Source organism: Leptodactylus fuscus, chromosome 9 (genome assembly GCF_031893055.1).
Source record: "Leptodactylus fuscus isolate aLepFus1 chromosome 9, aLepFus1.hap2, whole genome shotgun sequence".
In the NCBI taxonomy this organism is placed as follows: Eukaryota; Metazoa; Chordata; class Amphibia; order Anura; family Leptodactylidae; genus Leptodactylus; species Leptodactylus fuscus.
The window spans coordinates 23,929,455-23,953,455 of record NC_134273.1 but is presented as its reverse complement, the minus strand read 5'-3'; the positions used below and the strand labels follow the sequence as shown (position 1 = coordinate 23,953,455).

Genomic DNA, 24,001 nt, shown 5'->3' with positions numbered 1-24,001 from the left:
GCAGTGGTCAAGCACGCACCCTGCCGCTCAATCAATGTCTATGGAGAGCCCTACCAGATTATTTCCATCAGTCCTATAGATTTGAATGGAGCATCAGAAGAAATCTGTGACCTCAGCTCCACGTTCAGCTCCTGCTAAACCTCCTAGCAACACGGTGGCTCAGTGGTTAGTACTGCAGCCTTTTAGTGCTGGAGTCCTGGGTTCGAGTCCCGTCAGGAAAAACATCTGCAAGGAGTTTGTATGTTCTCCCCGTGTTTGCGTGGATTTCGTCCCATTCTACAAAAGACATACTGATAGGACAAAAAAAAAACCCCCAAAAAACTCCTAGTTTGGCTCGGGTCCTGGTAGTCAGACCCCCACCAATCTTATATTACCACTTATTCTAACCCTATGCAATATGTCCACCAGGGATGTAGCTAACCCAATGCAATGTCCATAGTACCAGCACAGTGGACGGCACTTGTTAGAAACCCTGCCGTAAATTCTGGGCACTGTCAATGCCTGACAGCCATTCACATTACAGAAATCATGTCCCAGACCATAGAAAATTCCTATATTCATGGTCGTATCATTGGCAACTGAAGACAAAGGAATTTTGGTTAGAGACAATCTTTAACACAATGCAAGATTTTTAATAATTTGCAAAAATGTTAACTTTTAGTGGTTTAGAAAGTTCTATAGGATTATAGGTCTATGGGAAGATCCCTTTAAGAAAAGATAAACTGTATAGTATTCCATAATGTGCAGCAAATACTTCCACGGCACTGTATACTATTACATATAGACGGCTGTGGATGCTGAACACATCCTCAATGATCTATGTATGTGCTGCGTCCATAGGACAGACAGTCTGGCCATGTAATATAAACCTACAAGCCCCCTCCCTCCATATATCTGTGGTTCCTGAGAACACCCAGGATTGAAACGTATCAGATATCGGGTTATAGCGTATATCTATATCCCAGTCCTACTTAACAAGACGTATTCTGCTTTCACCCCTTTTAATAGTTAATAAATCAGCCGCATATCTAAAACTCATTTTCACTCGGTTTAGGAATTATCGCCACGTTGGTTGTCGCTCTTCATATAAATCATCTGAACTGAGTCTCTGTGAATAAAATCCGCCATCGGGCTCCGTAATTAGACAATCAATGTCAATAAGCTGGAGATAAACCTCCAACGACGCTCCGGGCGCTCTGCACAACAAGGCTCCGTACGGCTCCCATAAGCAATTTCATGCCCAATATGCCTGTGTGCTCAGCCGTCATAACTAAGACATGCAGCAAATGGACATGGTCGTGCGGGTTTGGAGAGTTTATGAGGAGCCGTAGCTGGAGATCTGGAGGAAGACGGCGTAAGGGTCGTATCTAATTGTTCTACAGAAAGATAGATTCAATGGATAAGAGGAAGAAACCTCAGGATCCTGGCTGAACCAATGCCGATAATGGAAGTCTATTGACCACCAGGATGCCCCAGTGTAGTAGGCAGGGTTACGCTTAATGCGAATCTATAGGATCCATCATGATTTATTAGGATTTGAACGCTGATCTGTCATGACCATGTTGCTAGTGTGTACTGGGCCTATATACAAGCATGTAGTATTTATCTAAGGGCTCATTCACATGGGGCGGGTGGATTTTGACGCCAAATCCACCTCAAAATCCACCCCTCACAATAGAGGTCTATGTAGACGGCTAGTGTTCTTTTTTCCACTAGTGGTATGTTCCCGCTTACAGGAAAAAGAAGCGAGCTGCCCTTTCTTCAGGCGGATTCTGTGGCTGATTCAGCCCCGGCGTCCACCTCGCGGCAGCACCCTCCACACTAGGCCCATTCATTTGGGCCTATTCCGGAGTGGGAAGTTGCGACTGTCGGAAGTCCCGACAGGCACATTTTGGTCCTATTCTGACACGACTTCCCGTCCAAAACCAGGACCAAAATACACGGTCACTAGTCCCATGTGAACAATCCCTAAGATAACAAGGGGCTGTTCAGCTAAGGTCGGGTTCATACTTGCGCCGTGCTCTTCGTTGCTTGGATTTGCCAGGGGAGCCAAATGACAGAGAGCCTGTCCACTTAAGTAACGGTTACTCTTTGACACCTACAGACCCCAAAGACTATAAAGGGGTCCGCCAGGTGTCCATCGTTTTCATACTGAACCATTGGAGAGAAAAGTTCTCCGTGCAATCTAAAGTATGTGTCCCCTTCATTTCCATGCTGGTTGCTACTGCTAATATTGGAGTTTATTCCATATATAAGCTATGGGAGGGTATTCACACTGCAGGCACTGACAGCCTATATACATCCGGGGTCTCCAGCTCTGATGACACTACAACTCCCAGCATTTACTGACAGCCACAGCTGGAACCAAAAGCCTATATTATAGGAAGTCAGGGCCCGCACTAATAGCCATCATCCTAAAAGAGCCAGGAACGACCTGGACCTATAATAATCTATTACTGGAAGATGCAGCCTCCAACACTGATGGTAAGGCCAATTTGTTACAGCATTAGCACAAAATGGGGATATCCCAGCACAGGTTATTCCAAACAATAGCTTATTATATTAAAGGGATATTGATTCAAGATGGCGGGAAGGCGGGAGGAGGAAGGTGCATCTTAATGCATGAGAGCAATGGTGCAGGATAATTTCATCAGAATAATGCAGAGTTGGGAATCACAGACGATAATTCAGTAATGTGAAACCAGGCAAGAGAGAGAAAGATGCTCCTGCCAAGAAAAGCGGTGTCTAAACTGCGGCAGGGGAAAGGAACCTGTGGCCCCATCATATTGGGGATCCATCACAAGATGAGCAAGGGGGGGGGGGAAGAGAAAAAAGGGTTCTCGGGTCCTCTTGGGACATGGAGGGTCCTGATCAAGAGAACTCCCTATATTCACCCAGCATGCCCATACATGCAATGGGTGAGTGGCGGCTTTACACTTCAAACAATGCCAAGTCCAGGGGCAGCAGGGCAATGAGCAGTACTCTATGCATGGACTTGCAGACCACTGGCATACATGTAGGGAAAGAGAGGGGATTCTCTATAGGTAGGGAAATAAAAATAGCATAAATGGAAGATCACTTAGGGTACGTTAACAAGGCGGAAAATGAAGAGGAATTCTTCTTCATTTTCCACTGCCAGCATTTTCGCCATGGTCTAGCTGTGATGGGATGATGCTGCAGTGCATTAGCTTCCATTGCAGCATCCCTCTCTTGATTAGGCCTGGATGAATGGAGTGTCGAGCCGTGGCATCCGTGGCAAGATCGAGTAGGACGCTTCTTTCTTTCACGTCCTGCTGCGATCTCTGCCTCCCATTGAAAACAATTGGAGGCGGATTCCAGCAGGAATCTGCTCTGGATTCGGGGGCGAAATCCCTGAACACAGCCTAAGTTATGAACCCTGGGAGAAGAGGATGTTTTGGTGTGTGAAGTCTGTCATTAGAGCCCGGCATAATAAACCAGCCCTGCAAGTAGATAAGATTCAGGTGACCAGAACCTAACAGCGTTTCCCCCTGGAGAACTGGCACCACCATGGCTGAAATACAAAAATAGCTCCTTGGAGCAAAAAGGGCATTGCTGCTTATCTCATTTGAGCAACAGCAATGTCCTTGTCTAATGTCCAATATCATCTGCACATTGCCAAAAATAACGCAACGCTGGGCGAAATTAACAAGGGGGAAACATCATTCTATCTATCTGCAAGGCTGGGCATCACACCATTGCTTCTGGCTGCTTTGCAGTGAACAAGGATCACTGTGCAGAGGCCTTGCTGTGGAAAGATACGACTGAGCACGTGCGTCCACAACTCAGAAGGTGGACATGGACACCTAAATATACTGGTAACACCAGGTGGCGCCAAAATATGTAAATAACTGTTACCAGAGTATTTTTACAATCCGATAAATAGCAAACATCTGTCATTGTTTTCAGATCCATACATATGCTATCTCATGCTGGGATAATCACTTTAAGGGGGGGGGGAATCCATAGTCAGCAAATGTTACAACATGACAGATACAAAGATATCTGCATATATATCCCCCATCCTGGGTGAAGGGATGGATACTTTTAGTTCATGTGTCTTTTCAGTAAGGTCGTGAGGGTTTCCTTAGGAATCATTTTGACACTTTTTTGGAAGTCGTGTCAAAGTTATACATTCATTTTTAAAGCCAAGGTAAAGAAATAAATCTTCCTCTGACCGTCACATGACCGCGTTGTATCACATTCACTCTTGTTGTACTAAATCTAAATGGCGCAGACTTTCTGACTCATGGAAGACGTCTTCATACTTGCAGGAAATTCCCACAATATGATTTCTCGCTCATTGAAGTATTCTACATAATAACTCATACCCATCAGACGTCATGAGAAATAGCCTGAGATATTGGAAGACATGACGCGCCGGTCAGGCACAATGATGTGACAAAACCCAGCCAGCCTTCAGTCCGCAGCAACAACCTGTCACTCACAGCGGCTGCAGGGTCCCTGGGAAGCAATTAAAACTGTAATGTAAGCATATGTCAGGCCCAACTAGCAAAGATTTAGCAAATCGTATCCCCAAGCAGGATTTCATCTGGCCCTTGGAGCAGCAAAACATCACAAGCTACACAATGCACTGACAGCGAGGAAGAGTCTGGGGGTAATGCTAAATCTGCGCAATGTGTACAGTCTTCTATATCACTGCTGACATGTAAGGTGTAGGGCACAGGGCCAACTAGGAGGATCCTGGGGGCAAAGGCTATCACATCTAAAAACCATTGCAGTTATATAGGATGGTGCTACCTTGTATAAAGTAGGGAAAAGTATTCATGACAATGACAAACACAGAGTCACAAAGACTCAAAATGTAGGGAGTGTTGTGGAGTAGGGGGGTAGTAGCTCATCCCCAACACCCACAAGGGTCAGTTGTTTGTACAGGAAGCCAATATATTTTTGACATGTGGGAGGAAACACAAGGAGAACATACAGGCTCCATGCACAATGTCCTTGGCCAGATTCGAATCCAGGACCCCAGCGCTGCAAAGCAACAGTGATGAGCACTGAGCCGCGGTACTGCCCATACATCTGTACAATGTAATGGCTCATCTATCATTGTTATATCACTAATTAGAATAATGGTATCACTGGCAAATAGTCCTACATGGAGGAAAAGACGATATGCCGCAGGGTAATGTGTTATGTCCCGTAGATAATCCATATGCAATGGTGGCAGCCACGACAGTCATAGCAAACCATCTACGTTGTACAATAGGAGTTGACATGACTGCTACATTGGAGACTGTGTTCAACCAAAGACTTAATAATGGTGGCCATGCACAAGACTACTGTTGGCCTAGCCTGCTGACTTTGGTGGGACTGGCCAACAATCTAATATGTATGACAGTGTCCCAGATAGCTATGGTGAGGTGTGGTAAGGTTGTATACTGCCCCTTGCTTTCTAACTGCTAAATGAAGGGTGCAGGTCATGGATTGCGTCATTCTTGGCTCTCCAGTATATCCCCTACTGTGTGACACTCCACCAGTTATTGTGAGCCACACCGGAGATAAAGGGGTTTCAGCAGATGTTATTGTTTGTATAATGAAAAGTTAGAGAGTTTTCCAATATACTTTCTGTATCAATCAATAATAATCAGTCCATGGTCATGTGATATACAGTCCATGGTCATGTGATACGCTGTCCAGGGTCATGTGATGTACAGTCCAGGGTCATGTGATGTACAGTCCATGGTCATGTGATACGCTGTCCAGGGTCATGTGATGTACAGTCCATGGTCATGTGATACGCTGTCCAGGGTCATGTGATGTACAGTCCATGGTCATGTGATATGCTGTCCAGGGTCATGTGATGTACAGTCCATGGTCATGTGATATGCTGTCCAGGGTCATGTGATGTACAGTCCATGATCATGTGATATGCTGTCCAGGGTCATGTGATGTACAGTCCATGGTCATGTGATATGCTGTCCAGGGTCATGTGATGTACAGTCCATGGTCATGTGATATGCTGTCCAGGGTCATGTGATGTACAGTCCATGATCATGTGATATGCTGTCCAGGGTCATGTGATGTACAGTCCATGGTCATGTGATATGCTGTCCAGGGTCATGTGATGTACAGTCCATGGTCATGTGATATGCTGTCCATGGTCATGTGATATGCTGTCCATGGTCATGTGATGGACACAGTCGTTGTAACAGCTTGTTACAGTCACAGCACAGTAATCAGACATCTGCCTGGTAACGAGCTGTGCACCTGTGTGTAGATCACATGACCATGGACTAATTTTTATTCACTGGAAGTAAACACTGGGTGACAGCAAGCAGCGATCTAGATCTAGAAAACTGCAAGGAATTGATACAGAAAGTATATTACAAAATTCTATAACTTTTCATTATACAAACAATAACATTCATTTGCTGAAATTGGACAACCCCTTGAAAACAACAGTCCTTTAATGCAGGACAGTAGGAAGCGCTATCTATTTTCCTTAAAGGGGTTGTCCACAATCTCAATTTGGGGCATTATATACTAATATACTAATAAATGTTCTCTATCCATCTTGTGCTGTTTGCATGTAAACAATGATATCATAAGGAGCCATGACATTCCCCTGACCAAGCATATATACATACATACATGCAGCCTAAGCTCTGGTATATCTGCACTTGCATATCAGGTGACTGCTTCCCTGTGATATACACAAAGAAAGAAGAAAAAGACACCGAGCAAACCGTAGTGTAGATCTGTGATTTTAAGGTTTTGGTGAAATGGCAGTGAGGCTCACCTTTTAGAGTTGTGTATGTACACAACACTTCACAAAACAACAAGATCCAGGCTGGGATCCTGTAGATAGATACAGCTGCAGGGTACCTCACACCACGGGGGTGTAAGTAAATGCAAAGAAAGGACCGAGTTGTCTCAAGACAAGGAGGACCCGCGCTGATGGGTTTAGGTGAAAGAAAACGACTTTATTGGAACAACACACAACGCGTTTCGGGCATGCACTCTGCCCTTCTTCAGGTGTAATGGTTCTTTGGCCGTCCAGCCGAGAAGCTCTCGGCTGGACGGCCAAAGAACCATTACACCTGAAGAAGGGCAGAGTGCATGCCCGAAACGCGTTGTGTGTTGTTCCAATAAAGTCGTTTTCTTTCACCTAAACCCATCAGCACGGGTCCTCCTTGTCTTGAGACAACTCGGTCCTTTCTTTGCTGTGATATACACAGACAGGGATACCAGAAGTTTCCACTGTCCATGTGTTCTACTTCAGTAACAGAAATGGCGCGATATCCTTCCTGCAAACCTATCAGTAGATACACAGGTTGTACATAAGCCGACCCCTAGAGGAAGCAAAACCTGTGCAAAACATGACAGCGCTTCCCTAGACCACAGCGCTCCCCAATAACACAGCGCTGCCCTAGACCATAGCGTTCACCTAGACCACAGCGCTGCCCTAGACCATAGCATTCACCTAGACCACAGCGCTCCCCTAGACCACAGCGCTCCCCTAGACCACAGCGCTCCCCTAGACCACAGCGCTCCCCTAGACCACAGCGCTCCCCTAGACCACAGCGCTCCCCTAGACCACAGCGCTCCCCTAGACCACAGCGCTCCCCTAGACCACAGCACTCCCCCAGACCACAGCGCTCCCTGGACCAGATCTTCTGTGACCGTTTCTTAGCTCCGCTAATTAATTATAATAATAATAATAATAAAAGATTACGTTTTATTTATTTATATCGCGCCAACATATATGCATACTAGCCATCTTTCTTCAGGGGACTACTTCTCTAGTAGCCTTATATCAATGCAATTTTGGTAGATCTGGTAGATGTAGCCGAGTTAACCTGAACTTACGCCACTGGCTAACCTGCTGCAGTCTGGTCATAGCTGACAACAAAAACCCAATGAAAAGTAATATGGAAAAATGTTGTGCTAATGACTTTCCATTGGTTTTGGTGACGTATGTAATAAGATATCCTGCTGCAGCAGAAGTTTAACCAATTGCAGAAGTTGGGGTTAAGTCTGCTACATCCGTATATATATATATATATATATATATATATATATATATATATATATATATATATATGTATATATATATATATATATATATGTATATATATATATATATGTATATATATATATATGTATATATATATATATATATATATGTATATATATATATATATATATATGTGTGTATATATGTGTATATATATATATATATATATATTTAGGTGCTGACCTATAGCACGCTTCTCTCTATACTGCAGAATATTTTGGTGCTATAACTAATGAATTATTAAAGGGATTGGCCAGGATTATTTTTATTTATGGACTACCCTTAGAATAGGCTATAAACAGAATCCTGGCCAGTCTCTATTAATATTTTATCTGGAGAGGTAGCCACACATTTTCTATACACATAGAAGGATTCAATGTGTTTTAATAGCCGCCCATCGACGGGTCTTGTTATCGGGCACACTGCAGAACGGATTCCGAGTATATGGCCATATTGTGAACTTCCTGCCTAGTAGTGCCGGGCACACAGAGGATGGAAACCGTGACTGCGGAAGACAGGAGCACCGGCAGCTGGAACATCTCAGCAGGTTTTTCCTGACCTTCACTTTTGCTGACTGAGTTGGCTTTTGTTACACTTCCCAGGACCAGAGGAGCTATCGGCAGACGGCATTCCCTCACATCCAATTACACTCTCTGCTAGACAAAAGTAGGTCCTTGCTGCATCAGTATTAACACTACCAGGGGCATTGGGGCTGCACCTAATGTACAATCATACCGCTGTAGTGATTCTTAATCAGATTGGGCACTGATGGTTATTACTCGCTGAGAAACCTGACGTCTTGCGCCTTCCATCCAGCTAATGGTAGAAGCCAGCTTAACCCTTCAGCTGCTTGCACTGTGCTACAAGCTGCCCATCTCGGCGTGGGTTTACGCTGCTTTCTGCAGTGCCAGGGTGATGTATGCACTGATAAAGCGCCTGGCATATATACGTCTAATGTATCCATAGGCCCCCATTTGCTTTTAAGTGTCCTTTGGGCCTCCATCAGCCTGGTATATAGTTTGGCTGTATGAAATAGCATCCAAAGACCAGAGGTATCAAGTATACAAAGTATATCACATTCTATACCTTTATTTTAACAATAGGAGCCTATGGGCAACAGATGTTACTCTACCTCATATCTGTCAGACGGATATGTTGGAAAGGCAGTATAAAAGCACCCTTATCCTTGACCCCATTATGCACAGCCATAATGACAAATAAGTCTGCATTGTTATGTGGCGTTACAGTTACATTGCAAAAGAATGCAGCTGTATATGCAATTCGGGAGAAGTGGAAAGCTGAGTGACAATCCCTATTGGCACGATCATTGCAGCTATTATTGGATGTCACCATAACTTGGGCATATCTGGAATGAACGCTAGAACGCTCTTAACTCTTATCCTGGTACCCAATGGGACAGAATAATGCTATTCTACCTGTGTGCATATATGTAATTGTATAGCTGTAAGACAGCCTAGGCGATACGTATACACATAGGCACAGACAACAGTAAAACATTACTGCCCGGAGTTTCTCAGCCATTTGCTAGATTAATGCAGCACTGGCTTCCCCTGGAAATATTAATACAGCCCATGCTGCAGATGCTGTGCCTGCTCGCTCTGTATGCAGCACGCTCAGGAAACCCCTTGTCCAATACAAATCAGTACAAGCGACTTACAGGGACTTTAAAAGGAGAGGTGTTTGCAGGGTCCATGGAGTTGGCCTTGTCAGATGTGCTGGTCCCCGAGATGCTTCTCCTTCGTGGTGACCTCTCAGCCGGCACCTCTGCAGAGGGAAGGAACAAGAAAAAAGACAGGACATGAGAAAAAAGAGCGAGGCTGTCAATACAAATCCATCCTGCAGCCAGAACAAGACTGACAACTTCATGAGCAATAATAGCAAGCATCTTTTTTGTGTAAGCGTCCGGGGGTGAAGAGATAATTGGTCTTTACATTTCACAGTTGGATTCCTTTGAGCAGACAAAATAAAAGAGCTGCAGACACCGAAATGTACACATCTCTGGGAGCGGAGGAGAAGATATCTCAGCACGGTGAACAGGTGAATTCCACTGAGGCGACCAGAAGTCGTAACAAGGTAAACAGTTCGCAGAAACTTGCGCGCAACTTGTAAATCGGGAGAAAAAGTGCAGGGTAAAGGCAAGAACGCATTCAGCTATAATATATTCAGCCTTGTCATGACATTACACAATGGTATAGACGCATACGGTTTCTAAAACAGATCTTTGCACCCATTAAAAAGACATAAAACAAAGTTAACACAATGCACCAAACAAAGAACTACAATGACGAAAATAAGACGGTTCGCAAATGTTAGGGTTAAACATCTTCGGCACTTCTATGCATGCTCAAAAAGCAACAAGATATAACAAGATGCCCCCCACATTCTTTAGGAGTACCTTTATCGCAAGTGCTACCCATTTCTACGTCAAAGGTTGGGCTGTATCCAACTTCTGAGATGCAACAAAGAATCCCACACATGGAACCGGATTTATATCTTACGCAGCCCTCCACCGGTCCTCGGGAACGACGGGAGTCATCGCTGAGCCCGTGCAGCCTGGCATATTCCAGTCTTGTCGGGGAATCTGGTGCAGCGAAGACGAACAATCCTGGCCTTTTGGCCCAAGGGATCCGTGCTACTTCCAATTCAGAAAGAAGCAGGATCCGATCCTTCTGCTCCCCCTCCCCTGCCAGTGTGCAGAGAGCAAGGAGATACACACACGACTGCAGCTATTCAATCAATTGCCTGAACTGCACATCCTCATTAGATATCAAGCTATTTACAGATGCTGAAGCACTCCGGCATTTAGTGGGAGAAAGTGTCATCGGTGCGCCCTGGTCTGTGCAAACAATAAGCACTTACTGAAAAGTGCTGCCAGTCCGTGCCAGTGCAGAACGGCTCTCCCTGAAAGGACAAATGATCGGTTATCTAGGCAATGACACGCTCCGAGGAGGTAAATATAACGTGAGATGAAAAGGAGACTCGTCCCTGCCTAACAAATCGATAGCTTAAAGCAACATGGCAAAGCTCAACGTATCGGTGGCGCGAAAAACGACACAAAACGTCACAACGTAAAACAAGACAGAGTATTACGGGCGAGCAAAATGCAACAGAAAACTAGTGTTCCTTCTGCAACTGGAGATCCAGGACTCGGAAAAACACAGAGGAGAGTGAGGGGGGGGGGGGGGGAGAAAAAGAAAGGCTTCTCAGATCTACTCGATACCCAAGACAACAGGACGCTCAGGAATTTTTGAAGACTCTCGGCACTTGAGAAGAGAAAAAGATAAAAAGCAAACAAAAGTCTTTTAGGGAAGCGAGAAAATAAAAGATTTCATCTAAACACAATCTCAATGGCGTCCTGGATAAAACCACAATAGTCCGCTTTTCCCCCCTTTAATATTCCACAATAATTGCCTCCTCTGCAAAATTACAGCTCACTCAGCAGCCGGAGAAAGGGATGTTTGTTAAGGTGCAGTCCCTGGCTCCGATATTACCAGCCCGCCACTTGGACTCTTCCTCCTCTCTATCTTGCAAATCACTGGCTGATTCAGGGTTTGCTGCTTTTTTGTCCTTAGGACTTGTCTCTGCTCAAGGAATTCATTCTGAGCCTCCTTCCATGCAGATCTACCAGAAAGTTGTTGCTATGTTGAGCACAAGGCTGCGGTTCCTTTGAGATGGGATAGAAATCTATACCATCTCAGTTCTTCCAAAATTAGACGTCTTTCTTTCCCCCGTCCACCCCCGGCTTGCTGCACGCTACTATTGCATTATCACCTGCTGCAAAATCAATGCAGCCCTCCTCTGCTCACTGGCTTCTATATCATCCCTTGTCATCTGCACTTAGTCCAGGGGAAGAATAGCTGGCAACCCATAAACCTAATAAAAGAGGGGTCTGGAGAGGTCCTGTCCAGCCTATGCAGCATACCGAGCAGGGCAGGATAACCTTGCACACAAGTCAAGTATAAGAATACTAAAAAAAACAGCTAGAGACTCCTTTTTTTGTACCATCGCCCAAAGTCCCTACAGCAGGGCAGGCTGGGGTAGAGATAAGAGACAAGACTGGATTACAGAACTATGTAAAGAATCCACAAACATCAAATAATGCAATAAAAATAAAAAAAAAATATCAGTCCTGACCAGATAAATTTGCTGTGTAGGAATCAGCAGAAACTCGCCATAAAATCTGCAGGATGAGCCTGGATTTCACACATTACAATAGACCTGATCTGCAGCATTTCTACAGAAAATCTTCTCTACTAAAACCTCACTCTACACAAGTTTGAAGTTCTTTAATGGGCCCAGACACTGACTTACAGGATAGCTATCCATAGGTGGCACTAGTGAGACAGATTTCTTCCTGCTGGAGGAGAGGCAATTTGCATATTATTCCCAGGGAGCATTGCAGAAAGAATGGCAACACTGGCTGGGTTTCCACAAAAAGAACAAGAACCTTCTGAGGAGGATAGCTTTCACGAAAACCTATGCAAATGAACAAGGCCATGAGTAAATAGTGGGTGATCTATCCTAAAGAACGGCAGGGGTCCGACAATAGGACCCCCTGGTCAATCAGCTGTGAGCTCTGCAGTCTCTCCAGGACATTGTGAGACATTGTACAATGGGATCAGAGCTCAACCCATCCTGTTGCATGGGATTGAGCTGCGAACAAGCCAAGTGACTGATGAATGTGACATCACCTGAGCAGCCGCTTCGCAAAGCAGCTTATCCATGAGGATCCCAAGTTTTGGGCCTCGGATCTTCAGTTCAGGTTAGGCCAGGGTTAAGGGGAGATTGTCACTCCATAGGGAGAGACCACCATATAGGTGTGTGGAGTCTTATTAAGCCGTGAGCGCTCCACTGCAAAGGAACATGCAGAAGAATATGCAAATCTGACTTCCATGATGCATCCTAATTACATCATGGCATCCTAATTACATCATGGAAGTCAGATTTGCATATTCTTCCCATGTAGGTTAGGCTATTAATTTAGAGGTCCTGGACGGCCTCTTTAAAATTACTAGGCCAGGGTCACGTGTAGCAGGATAGCCAACTTCCTCTAGGACATTTCATCCTAGACCGGCATGGTTTATGGCACGGTATCAGAGTCTTTTTCTACTATGGCGTCCCTAGCAAGAACAAGATGTTGTCAGGGCCTCAACACCAGTCAAAGTCTATGCCCAAATCTTTACAAATGACCTCTATTCATCTTCCGCATCCAATTATCCAATTGGGTTGTTAGATAAGAAATAGGTGCAACCCTAAGAAAGGCCGGGTAACATGACAAAGCTGTCCCATCACCCACGTCCCACCATGACTGATGTCCTTATACTTAGACGCCCCGATCCAGTGTCTTCGCCCACCCCATGCTCTGAATAAATACTTACAAGGAGAACAATTATTTATACAGAGAATCAGATGAATCATGAAATCTGTGCTGGAATCTTTATTCTAAAATAGAGCTGGGCTATTATCATCAGTGTCATAGACAGTGAAGGGAGTGACAGGGTGCAGGCTCAACCGCGGTGCCGTGCTAAGTCCTCCTCGCAGCTGGCACACGCTGGGAATCAAGAATCCCATTCTGATAATTGGTGGTGGTCTCAGTGGTCCGACAGTCACCTAATTCAGTGCATAGATGAAAATGCTGGAATATCCCTTTAAGTCATTTTACTATGGGAGCCACAAGTCATAACCAACCAGGGCAATATCCATATGTGCCCCAATTTGTTCCATAAATTTCCTTCTTAATGTTTTTGAGACTGAGGAAAAACATAGATTATACTGGGAATAATGGACATGGCCCTATATGTTCTCACTGGGTTGCTGAAAGCCAAAGGACTGGATGTCTAAACTATTTTGCAAAAATCTAGTTGTTCAGACACAAAGTCAATTGACTGCAATCGAGGAGTCCCCTCCTCCTCCTCTTCCGAAAAAGGACGACATCAGCAAGTGCATTTTACAAATAGGGGATTGAATCCAGATCAATCTTTGGAAAGGATTTTTGTATCTCCATGCCACAAAAAGTTCAGATTAGAAAGAAAGGAGCGTTTTTTTTTCCCCCTTTCCTGCAAAAGTGACACTCTTTTTCCATGAACTATGCCTATATTGTAAGTAAACACTTTAAACTCAAATTTTCACTCTGTCTACTAAGCCTAATAATACTCTGACACTAATAATGTAGGGGCTTTCTTTGCAGCAGCCGCCTCATTTACATCACAGACAAGACATAACAATAGAAGAAAACATGTCTATAATCATTATAATAGAAAAAAAACCTCCTCTATAAATCATTACAATAGAAGATACCACTGACCCACCATTACATCCACTACTGACCGTAGATAACGTGACAGTTTATCTACTCCCTGCACAGAGTAAGGCTACAAAACTCTCCCATAGACCTCAATGAGTCGGCTCCAGTGTATTGTGGACTATAGCCATGGCTATGCTGTAAAGCATATCACTAAATGCTGTTCCAAGAGCAGAGGAAGAGATCAGGCAAGATGGCCGCCTCTAGAATCATGTACAGAAAATAGAAGGAACATCTACAATTAGAAAATAAAAACCGATGATAAAACCAGTGATGTATTTTATTATCAGGTTTTAATAAATAAAATGGCAATACACTCCTTATAAAGTGTAAGTAATCTTATCAATAATTCAGACGAAAGAAAAAACTTTCACCAAAGAAAAGTGCTTATGTCTTTTACTATTACTCCTGTCTTTACTTTGTTTGATTTTTTTTTTTCTGTGCTCTGTACACAAGCACATAACTTTACAATGAAGTCTATGGAGAAGGGAGGAAGAGATATGAGACTGTCATCTATTCCAAGAGAAAGCTATATAGTAATTTCTGATAATCCAGCTGTGGTGAAGATAACTCTCAACTATTAAGAGCTCTCCTCTTCCTCCCCTTTCCATAGACCTCTATTGTACAAATTTGAAACAGGTCCTTGTCTTTAATAAAGTATATTACAAAGTTTGTTATTTGCACTTGCACTTTGGATTAACAAATAGAAAAAAAAAGTTTAATTATGCTTTAAATAAAAGAGATGCAATACCACGCACTGCCCTCTGACTACAGTGGCGCTGTTTTGGGGAAAAAAAAAAAATCAAACAGAAGCATTTTTTTTTCTAATCTCAGAAACCCATTTGACACAGCTGAATATACACCTAGCTGCTTTTAGTATCACTTATAGAAGACAACTCGCTTTTGAGGCTTTGTGGTCTTTTAATTGATGTGTTGCAAGGCTTCCTTCCACAGAGCGTGCAACCACCACTGCCTATGGAGACCCTTTAATCACCAGCAAGGATCCATAGACAGTAATGGCATCGTTTACAGGTGAGAAGACACATCCCATCATACGAGAGGCCTCCATCCTCTTCTTCACTGTCTCCAGAATAATAGAACCGAGACGCTCGGACAGATAATTGGAGATTTTTCCTTTCTTATGTGACATTTCCAACATCAAAATGTTACTTAAAAAAAGGGAGATAAACGCGTTGTACCTGAAGGCCGGCGGAGTCAGATCCATTTTAGCAAATTGTGTTTTAGAACTTTTTATAAGGTCAACTCAACATAATGTAACCTTAGAAAACAGGAGCGAGTTACATGAAGACAAATGACATCAGGCAGAAGGAGAAGTCGTCTCCGCACTACAGCGCAACCGGTGACTACGGAAATAGATTGTCTGGGAGAACTGCCGAATCAGGATTTCACACCAATCTGCTATTTCTGTATACTTTAATTTTTTGTTACCAAGGAGCTTAGTGTACGAAAAAGCAGAAAAGGATGTTATAAGTCACGATCGCCCTTCTCGGAGATATGGCGGGGCTTCGTGCCGGTATTGACAAGCTGTACGGCCATTCAATATGTCATGTTACAATATTTATGCTCCCTACAAGATTGCCAAATCAATGGGAAACCATTGTAGACTTCCAGGCTTGCTGGTGTATTACAGAATGTAATCATTACTTGTAGGAGAAATGCCATATCTTACCTTCGGCTTGAAGGATGTGACAATTGGCTACTGATTTATGGCTATGAAATATACATCCTGCCATGATATGTTAATGGTGCAACGTCAGGAAGATGACTAATAAGGTGCAAAGGTTGCAGCCACCACCGAGTCCTGGTGCCTGAGGAAGCCCTACAACCCCCATAAGGGAACATTAGCCCCATCATGGACATGTCGCATGCCAGATTTTGCTTAAGGTTACCACTCAGTATAGCTGTTGGCCGAACAAGTTTGTTTGGCCCAACCACAGTCCATCCCAACCATCCCATACACATTTGGCTAAATCGAGTGTCCGTGTGTTCTGATAAGGGAGAGGGGAGCAAGTTGTTGTCAAACACCACCGATGGCGGCTTATCCAACAGCCTGACCCTTCTCTAACCCAATATCTGCTGCTGGGGAGGAACCAGGTGGCCCCCATATACAATAGAGAGCCGGAAAACCCTGCTGGTGGGCTTGGCCCTCATTAAGCCTCTGTGTATGGCCAACTTAAAGGGGTATTCTGATCTGAACAGGTTAATCCTTATCTATAGGATAGGCGACAACATGAAGTTTGGCGAGTTCCGACCACTCAGAGCTCCACTGATCTAGGGAACGTGGATGTTTTGTTCCCTGGCTGTTCTCCTTTCAGTTCAATGGGAGTTCTGGAAATGGCTGACGCTATCGGGGGTGGTCCCACTGGACAGAATGGGGACAAAACTCGAGTGGTTGGACCTCCATCCCCCTTGTGATCTGCAAGCTGTCCACTACCCTATGGATAGGGTATAACTTGTTAAAATAGGAACACCCCTTTAAGTTGGCCGTATACAATCATTCTGATTATTCCCCAACAGCAGATGTTGAGGTTGGTACAGAAGGATCAGGCCGTTGGATAAAACACCACCATCAAGTGTAACGGTTGGTGAGGAGCAGCCATTTTCAGACTCCCCTAAACTAGCCCTCTGCAGATACCTAGGTTATAGATCACAGATTCTGTCAATATACAAAGGAACTATTTGGAGCAATGAGGGCATTGCAGCTTAATTCTTTGGAGCAATGTCAACTCCTTCCTTGCTCCGAACATCTAATTTGCATATTGACAAAAATTGCAATTCTGCAATGAAGGCAGCGAATCACAAGGAAAAGACTGTTTGTTTCAGATGATCCTAACCTATCTATCTGCAGGACTGGGTTGATATTCTGGTGACAGACTCCCTGGGTTGTCAGGTCCATTTTAAGGTATACAGTATATAGTTACTGTATGGATATATCTCTATTAGGTATACAGAGACTTAGCTACTCATCTTATTACCAATCCGGAGATATTTATTTTAAAAAATCCTGTCTCGGAGGACATCTTTAACTGTGCACACATTACTGTCAGGGCTCGTCGGCTTCAGTATTTTTCTGCAGACTTATTAGTCCCATATTTCTATCCTCTCCATAAATGTGAATCTGGAGTCCCGGGAGTCTATTTTAGATGCCTAATTTCTAGAGGCTTCTGATAAATATTCAATGTGAACATCACAGAACAGTTTAATAGATATAATTATTTGTCAGGAAGGTTCCAGGATATAGAAAAAAACCCCAGAGATCCCAAAGAGAAGCAGGAAATTAGACTTGTGTCCCTGGGGCATGTGACAGAAGCCAATAGCCGTGTGTTATACGAGAGCGGCCTACACCGTACAGTCCCTCTGGGCTGGCTAGATTAGTAGGCCTCGCCATCCTAGGATAGGGTCTTATAGGGTTTTGCATAGTTAGTCGGACAATGAAACAGGACTATATGACACAAAATCTTGTAAAAGTACTATGGGAACGGTATATATATATATATATATATATATATATATATATATATATATATATATATATATATATATATGTCACATGACCATATACTAAGTGTATAAAATAATTCAAGCTGTCGCCTTCCCTCACAACCCCATATACTGTTATCCCACAAGCCCCATACAGCCATGTTACCTGAGCTCTTCCTACCAGCGCTGTCCTAAGCCTGTGCTGGGGTGAGGGTCTCAGTTTGGACTATTACGGACATGTTGGGGCTTGTTCTACTAAGGCTGTGTTCACATACTACATGCTGGCCCTTTTTGGGGGTCTAATGTGTGACAATGCCTTTTTCGTGTATAAAAAGAATACTTAATAAACACACACCAAGACCGAACATTTTGCACATACCCCGCCCCAGATATTGCACTTCTAACCTATGTGAATGTCTCTCTGTGTTTCCCCGTCACACTTCTCAGGTTTCTATTTCAAGCGGCGGTGTGTGAAACCCCCTGTGTCTGCCCCATGTGTGTCCAACGCTGTTCACACCTTCAGGTTTCACATTCCTGATAAATTCAGGCTGTAAACAGATATGTGCATGTTACTATATACTTTGTGTGCCTCCATACACTCATGGGCTAGTCACCTTCTGGTGCAGTCTCTGCTATAGACAATCGTATTATAATACTTTCCTAAAGGAGGACAGCCTACATAAAATATAGATATATGAATAGAAGAGACTGATTTTAGTCAGGCCTTGCCGGAGTCGCACTTTAAGGAAGTCAATGGGTTGTACCAAAGTGAAAAACCCCATAGAAAAATAATAAAACACAAGTAGTTTTAGATCAATCCTAATGCCCTGCTGTATAATAGTGCCACACAGCGCCCCCTGCTGGTACAAACACATGATATAAACATCTGAGTTGTACGTAGCAGACATGATAATCACAGACAGCCCACCATTGCGGTATAGTTTACGTTACATATACATGACCGTAGTGGTTTTACTGTCCGCAAATACTGATAAGCATGTCAGTCCGCAATCACAGATCTGCAAATGACATATAGGCCCAGGTCACATCTGCACATGGGTTTCCATTCGGCATGGGGACCCCTCGAACAGAAACCTAATCCGTATAACCAAGCGGTTACCTTAGGAAACCCACGGACCCCATAGACTATAATGGGGTCCAACTGGTTTCTGCACAAAAAATGCAGGGAGGGGAACGGAATGACCCAAATGCAGATGTGAACCGGGGCATGGATCCACAACACTGGTCTGTGCCGCGGACTAATATAGGAAAAAATATATCTTTGTACCGTATTAGCCAGTGGATATGAAATGTAAAGATTGAGAGTCCTGAGTAGTTAGTTGATGCCTTTTTAAAAGCTAACAAAAAATGATGACAGATTGCAAGCTTTCGGGACTGCTAGGTCCCTTCGTTAGGCATGGTATAACACAATATCTGAAGGCAGGTACATTTATACAGGAATAGTGCTGTGCACCAAACACTCTATTCCTGTATAAATAAGCTTGCCTTTAGATATTGTGTTATACCATGCCTGACGAAGGGACCTAGCAATCCCGAAAGCTTGCAATCTGTCATCATTTTTTGTTAGCCATTAACAAAGGTATCAACTACTGAGGACTGACAAATATAGGACATGCTTAATAATTTGTGGACCTCTTCAACAGCCTGGACCCATGGCCATAACTGCGGATAAAATAGTGGACATAGGCATGGGGCCTGAGGGTCATGTGCTGTCCGTGAAAAATGGACAGCAAGCAAAAGGTATCTGTATGCTGATCAGGATCTTTGCAGGCCCACACACTTTAACAGGTGTCCTCGGTCCACAAGATGGACCAAAAAGTCACGACACCGTTCTTTTTCCATGGACCGTTGGTCGGGAAAAGGAACGGATATCTGCATGCACCTGTCAGCTTATACACATGACACTGCCGTGTACTCGGCTGGGAAGAACTGATTTTTATGGCCAATTTTACGTCCAAGTGTAACCTGGACACGAATTCTTCCGAACCCAAACCCGTGAAAAATAGACAAGACGTGACAAGTTCTATTTTTATCAGATCGGACAGACAAACCATAAAAACACAAACCGGTTGCATAAAGAGATCCATCAATTCCAATGGGGTTGTGTAACATCGATTAAAAAACAAAAACAACAGATAGCACACAGCGGTGCGGTCGTGTATATAAGCTAAAACCAATGGATGCGGCCATGTTTATCTCAGACATAATAGATAATTTTTCTTAAGACGTGACAGCGGCAGAAAAAAAAAAAAAATCTAAAAATTGGAACAAAAGAGCCAAGTCTTTGCAATACTAAACTTTTTGTGCAGTATCGCAACGTATGTAATAGTCACAGGCCCTAGAGACAACCATCCAAGATCGCATTGAAAATGGTCTTTTAGAGTGTACCCAATACACGGCCATGATGACTGTCCAGAAGAATGTGGGGGTATCCCTTTAAGAAATGACTAGTTACTGCTGTCCACGGGCAGAAGTCCTGAATATTTCAGAATATAGTAATGATACAGGAGCCGTACAATATCGATGTTGTCTTTACAGCAGTGTATTGCTTGGGGACAGTGAGGGAAAAAAACAATCCTCTAAAATATTAATGCGTGTCCTCATCGGAACAGCAAGTGTTGATCGAGAGTGAAACGAGAAAAAGGAATCATGTGAAAGACTACATTATCACCTACGTCATGAAGCGCTTGTTCTCATCTAGAAAATCTGCTTTAGCAGCCCTGAATCTGTGACTTTTCTTCATCATATGGATAGGAAGGCGAATCTTCACTTCGCCGCTTCACTTGTACAATCGAGCGCAAAAGAAAAAAAAAAAATTCAATGGAAAAAAAATAATTAAAAGTTAAAGTCTAATGGAAGAAAACGGAGATAATTTCACAATAATTATCACTTCAACATGTATTATTATTCAGGTAGATCTGGAAATCACAGAGACGTGTGCCAGCGCCCGGGAATTCATTACAGATCACATTCATTAAGCAGAAATTATATAATTGTCTCATAAAATGACAGGTCTGGTTAGTGACGCCAACACAATGAAGGCTCCTTAAAGACGACCTTTCACCACCTTCACCAACTCCAGCTCTTTGCGTTCTGTAATAAGCTTCGCTCCATTGATTCCAGAACACTTGGAATTTCTTCTGTAGCCCCCACCATTCCCGAGCAATCATTTCTGTTACTTTCAGCATAGTGATGCGCTCTACTGTCAAGTGGGCGGTCCATGTCAGTTTGCTCCTGCCGGACACCGCCCACCTGACAGTAGAGAGCGCAATTGTGCAGATCAATAGCTAATTTAATAGGTATTTTTTTCATATTACAGTTATAACTGATATATACATAAGGAGATCAACCATGACCCCAACCTTCCCCCTTCTCCTCAATGTTCTACAACTTGCTGTAAGACAACTGGCTGGAGCAGGAATAAAAGAGTGTTAGGGTTCTGCTCCCTTTATTAAGCCTCACCCCATGTTGCCAGCCACCAGCTCAAGATGGAACAGATCAGCAGAGGAGATTAACCCCATGTTCTCTGCAGGCTTTATATAACACTCTTTGTATAAGGATCATGCAAACATTCTGCAGACAAACCATTAGAACAACAACTTTACCTTTATTCGTTTATACGTTCCTCTCAAGGTTTAGTGTTCCTTTAAGGAGGACCTGTCACCAGGTCTCTAAAGCCCAGTGACATACCTAGTTTGACCCTAAGCAATTTGGTGTTTTGTTTAACCAAATCCGTTCAGCTATTCCAAAGATATAAGCTCTTTTAGTATTGATGCACATTAGGGTCTACTAGCCAAGTGGGCGGTAATACGGTGGTTTCTATGGGGGCAGGGGGTCAGGGTGCTATATGCTATACACTAATTTGCCTCATCACTATTGGGGCTTATATCTTTGGAATAGATGAACAGATTTGGATAAACCAAACACCAATGTGCTCAGGGGTGCGGCACCTATCAGGCACAGTACCCATCAGGCGCAGCACCCATCAGTACTCCCATCAGACGCAGCACCCATCAGTACCTATCAGGCACAGTACCCATCAGGCGCAGCTCCCATCAGTACCTATCAGGCGCAGCAACCATCAGGCGCAGCACCCATCAGTACCTATCAGGCGCAGCTCCCATCAGGCGCAGCACCCATCAGGCGCAGCGTGCCATTGGGTTTTTCAGACCTAGTAACAGGTCCTTGTTAAATACACTTCTCCTACGCTACAAGTGATCAGGCCATGTAACTCTATTATGGAGTGACAAGTCTAGTTTCCATTTCCAAAACTAATACAATTGTAAATGATAGCGCCACCTAGGAGTCAAGTTGTGTAAAAACTAATATGTAACATCAATCAGGGTGCACGGTATTTTTCTACAGTAAGAAAAAAAAAAGGGGGAAAAATATAGTTATTAAAAACTTGGAGAACACGGCGGCACGAAGCTTCTGAAGCGCTAAACCACAATCTATAATCTCTGGAGCAATCACATGTGTTGCGAGCCATTATATATTGACCATCATCCATTTCACCTTCTCTCTGTTAACCCTTTCTTCAACAAAGTACACTTCAGTAGTATTCAGTCAATAGCTAAAGTGCGGCGCGCATATATCCAGACAAATCTTGTGTCTATACTTACGGAATAAAAAGCACAAGAAAAACTTTTGACAAACCGCCCTATAGAGAATTACTGTAATACACCGATAATAGCTAGAAACATAATAACAACCACCGTACAAAGGACGAAAACAAACATCAAAGCCTCAAGAAGAACTTTACTCCAATGAAATGGGCTCTCTGAAGAAAACTCCAAGCCAATGGACCCTACCCAGAAATGACAGAAGGCTTCTCTCTTCCTCTGTGCTGCTGTCCAGCCATTCTCCATCTCCGGGTGAGAGGAAGCTCATGTTGGAAGGAGAAAAACTTCACCACGTGGCGCACTGTTTTCTTCTACTCTAACCTGACCTGAAGCGAGGCAGGATTCTCCAAGCTCTCGAGATCAGGGGCAACAGGACAAGTCTTGAGAATGCAAAAAGGCTACAGATCCCAGGGCATTCCTAGCGGATCAATAGGGTTAGGCCTTGTTACTCTGCTCTGTCAAGCAGAAAGGACTGAAGGCACGGCGGGGGGTTAATGGGCTCCTAAATGAGGCGAGGCTGCCGAATCCAAGGAGGACAAAAAAAAAATAATTGTTAAATGAATGGAAATATATTTCTGTGAGCTGAAGGCGAATACTGGTAAATGTTCCCATTTATCAGATGTGATAGCTGGAAAATGCTGGGTCAAACAGTTCTTCGCGAATGCTACAAGCCACCGGCGGCAGCACTTGTCCTCCTGGAGCTTGTGATGGGCTGGAGCATCCTCCCTTCTAAGTCTCCTTCCCTTTCTGCACAGGCAGGTTCATCAATCTCTGGTTAGGAGGCACCGGATGCTCCCGTCCTCTCCCCTCCTTTTCTCAAGCCTGTTTTCCACCCCCCTTGCAGCCCCTACCTAGCGTGTGACGGCTGCATTGATCGGTAAAAATGGAATAGACAGCTCAACTGCCAAAAGCGACATTATGGACTACTCCGCGGCGCTCTGCTCAGAAGAAAGAAATGGACTGGTTGGATGCCCAGCTTAGCTTCCGGTCCTTCTGCCCGGTGGGAATAGTAGGCAGGGGAGTGCTATGTACAGAAGCCCGAGCGCTGCTTTTCCTGTACACAGCTTCTAGTACACAGGGACAAGAACCTATTTTAGTAGTGTTATAACAGCCCTGCCTATTTTTCTTTCCCGATGACAACACTTCTTAAGTTCAGCAAGGAGATGGCAATGTATGCCTGGCACCGTGCCCTGCAATGCAGTAGCAAGTATTTCTACAAACAAAAACTTGGCCTGGGAATTTTTTTTTTTTTTTTAATTAAAATACATAGAAAACCATGTACTCACCAAGAAGACTTGGCAAAGAACTTTACAAGATATTTTCATGGCTGTTTGTAGACTAAATTCAAATAAAAAAAAACAAACTTGTTCAAAAAGTAAATAAAAATTTTGATTGAGGCTAAGGCCCATGTTGCAATTTTTTTTTTTTTTGCATTTTTTTGAGTCAAAGAGATTTAGGAATAGGAAATATCTAGAA

The 24,001-nt window shown here is 43.7% G+C and overlaps 1 protein-coding gene across 4 annotated transcripts in view; it reads right to left on the bottom strand.

The window, feature by feature from the left end:
• Positions 1-24,001, bottom strand: part of RASAL2 (RAS protein activator like 2) — a 231,186-nt gene that overhangs the window by 50,870 nt on the left and 156,315 nt on the right. For all 4 annotated transcript variants that reach the window (XM_075287447.1, XM_075287448.1, XM_075287445.1 and 1 more), the window contains exon 4: positions 9,738-9,844. In XM_075287447.1, coding sequence (XP_075143548.1) covers positions 9,738-9,844 — 107 coding nt within the window. The remainder of the gene's footprint in view (positions 1-9,737; positions 9,845-24,001) is intronic.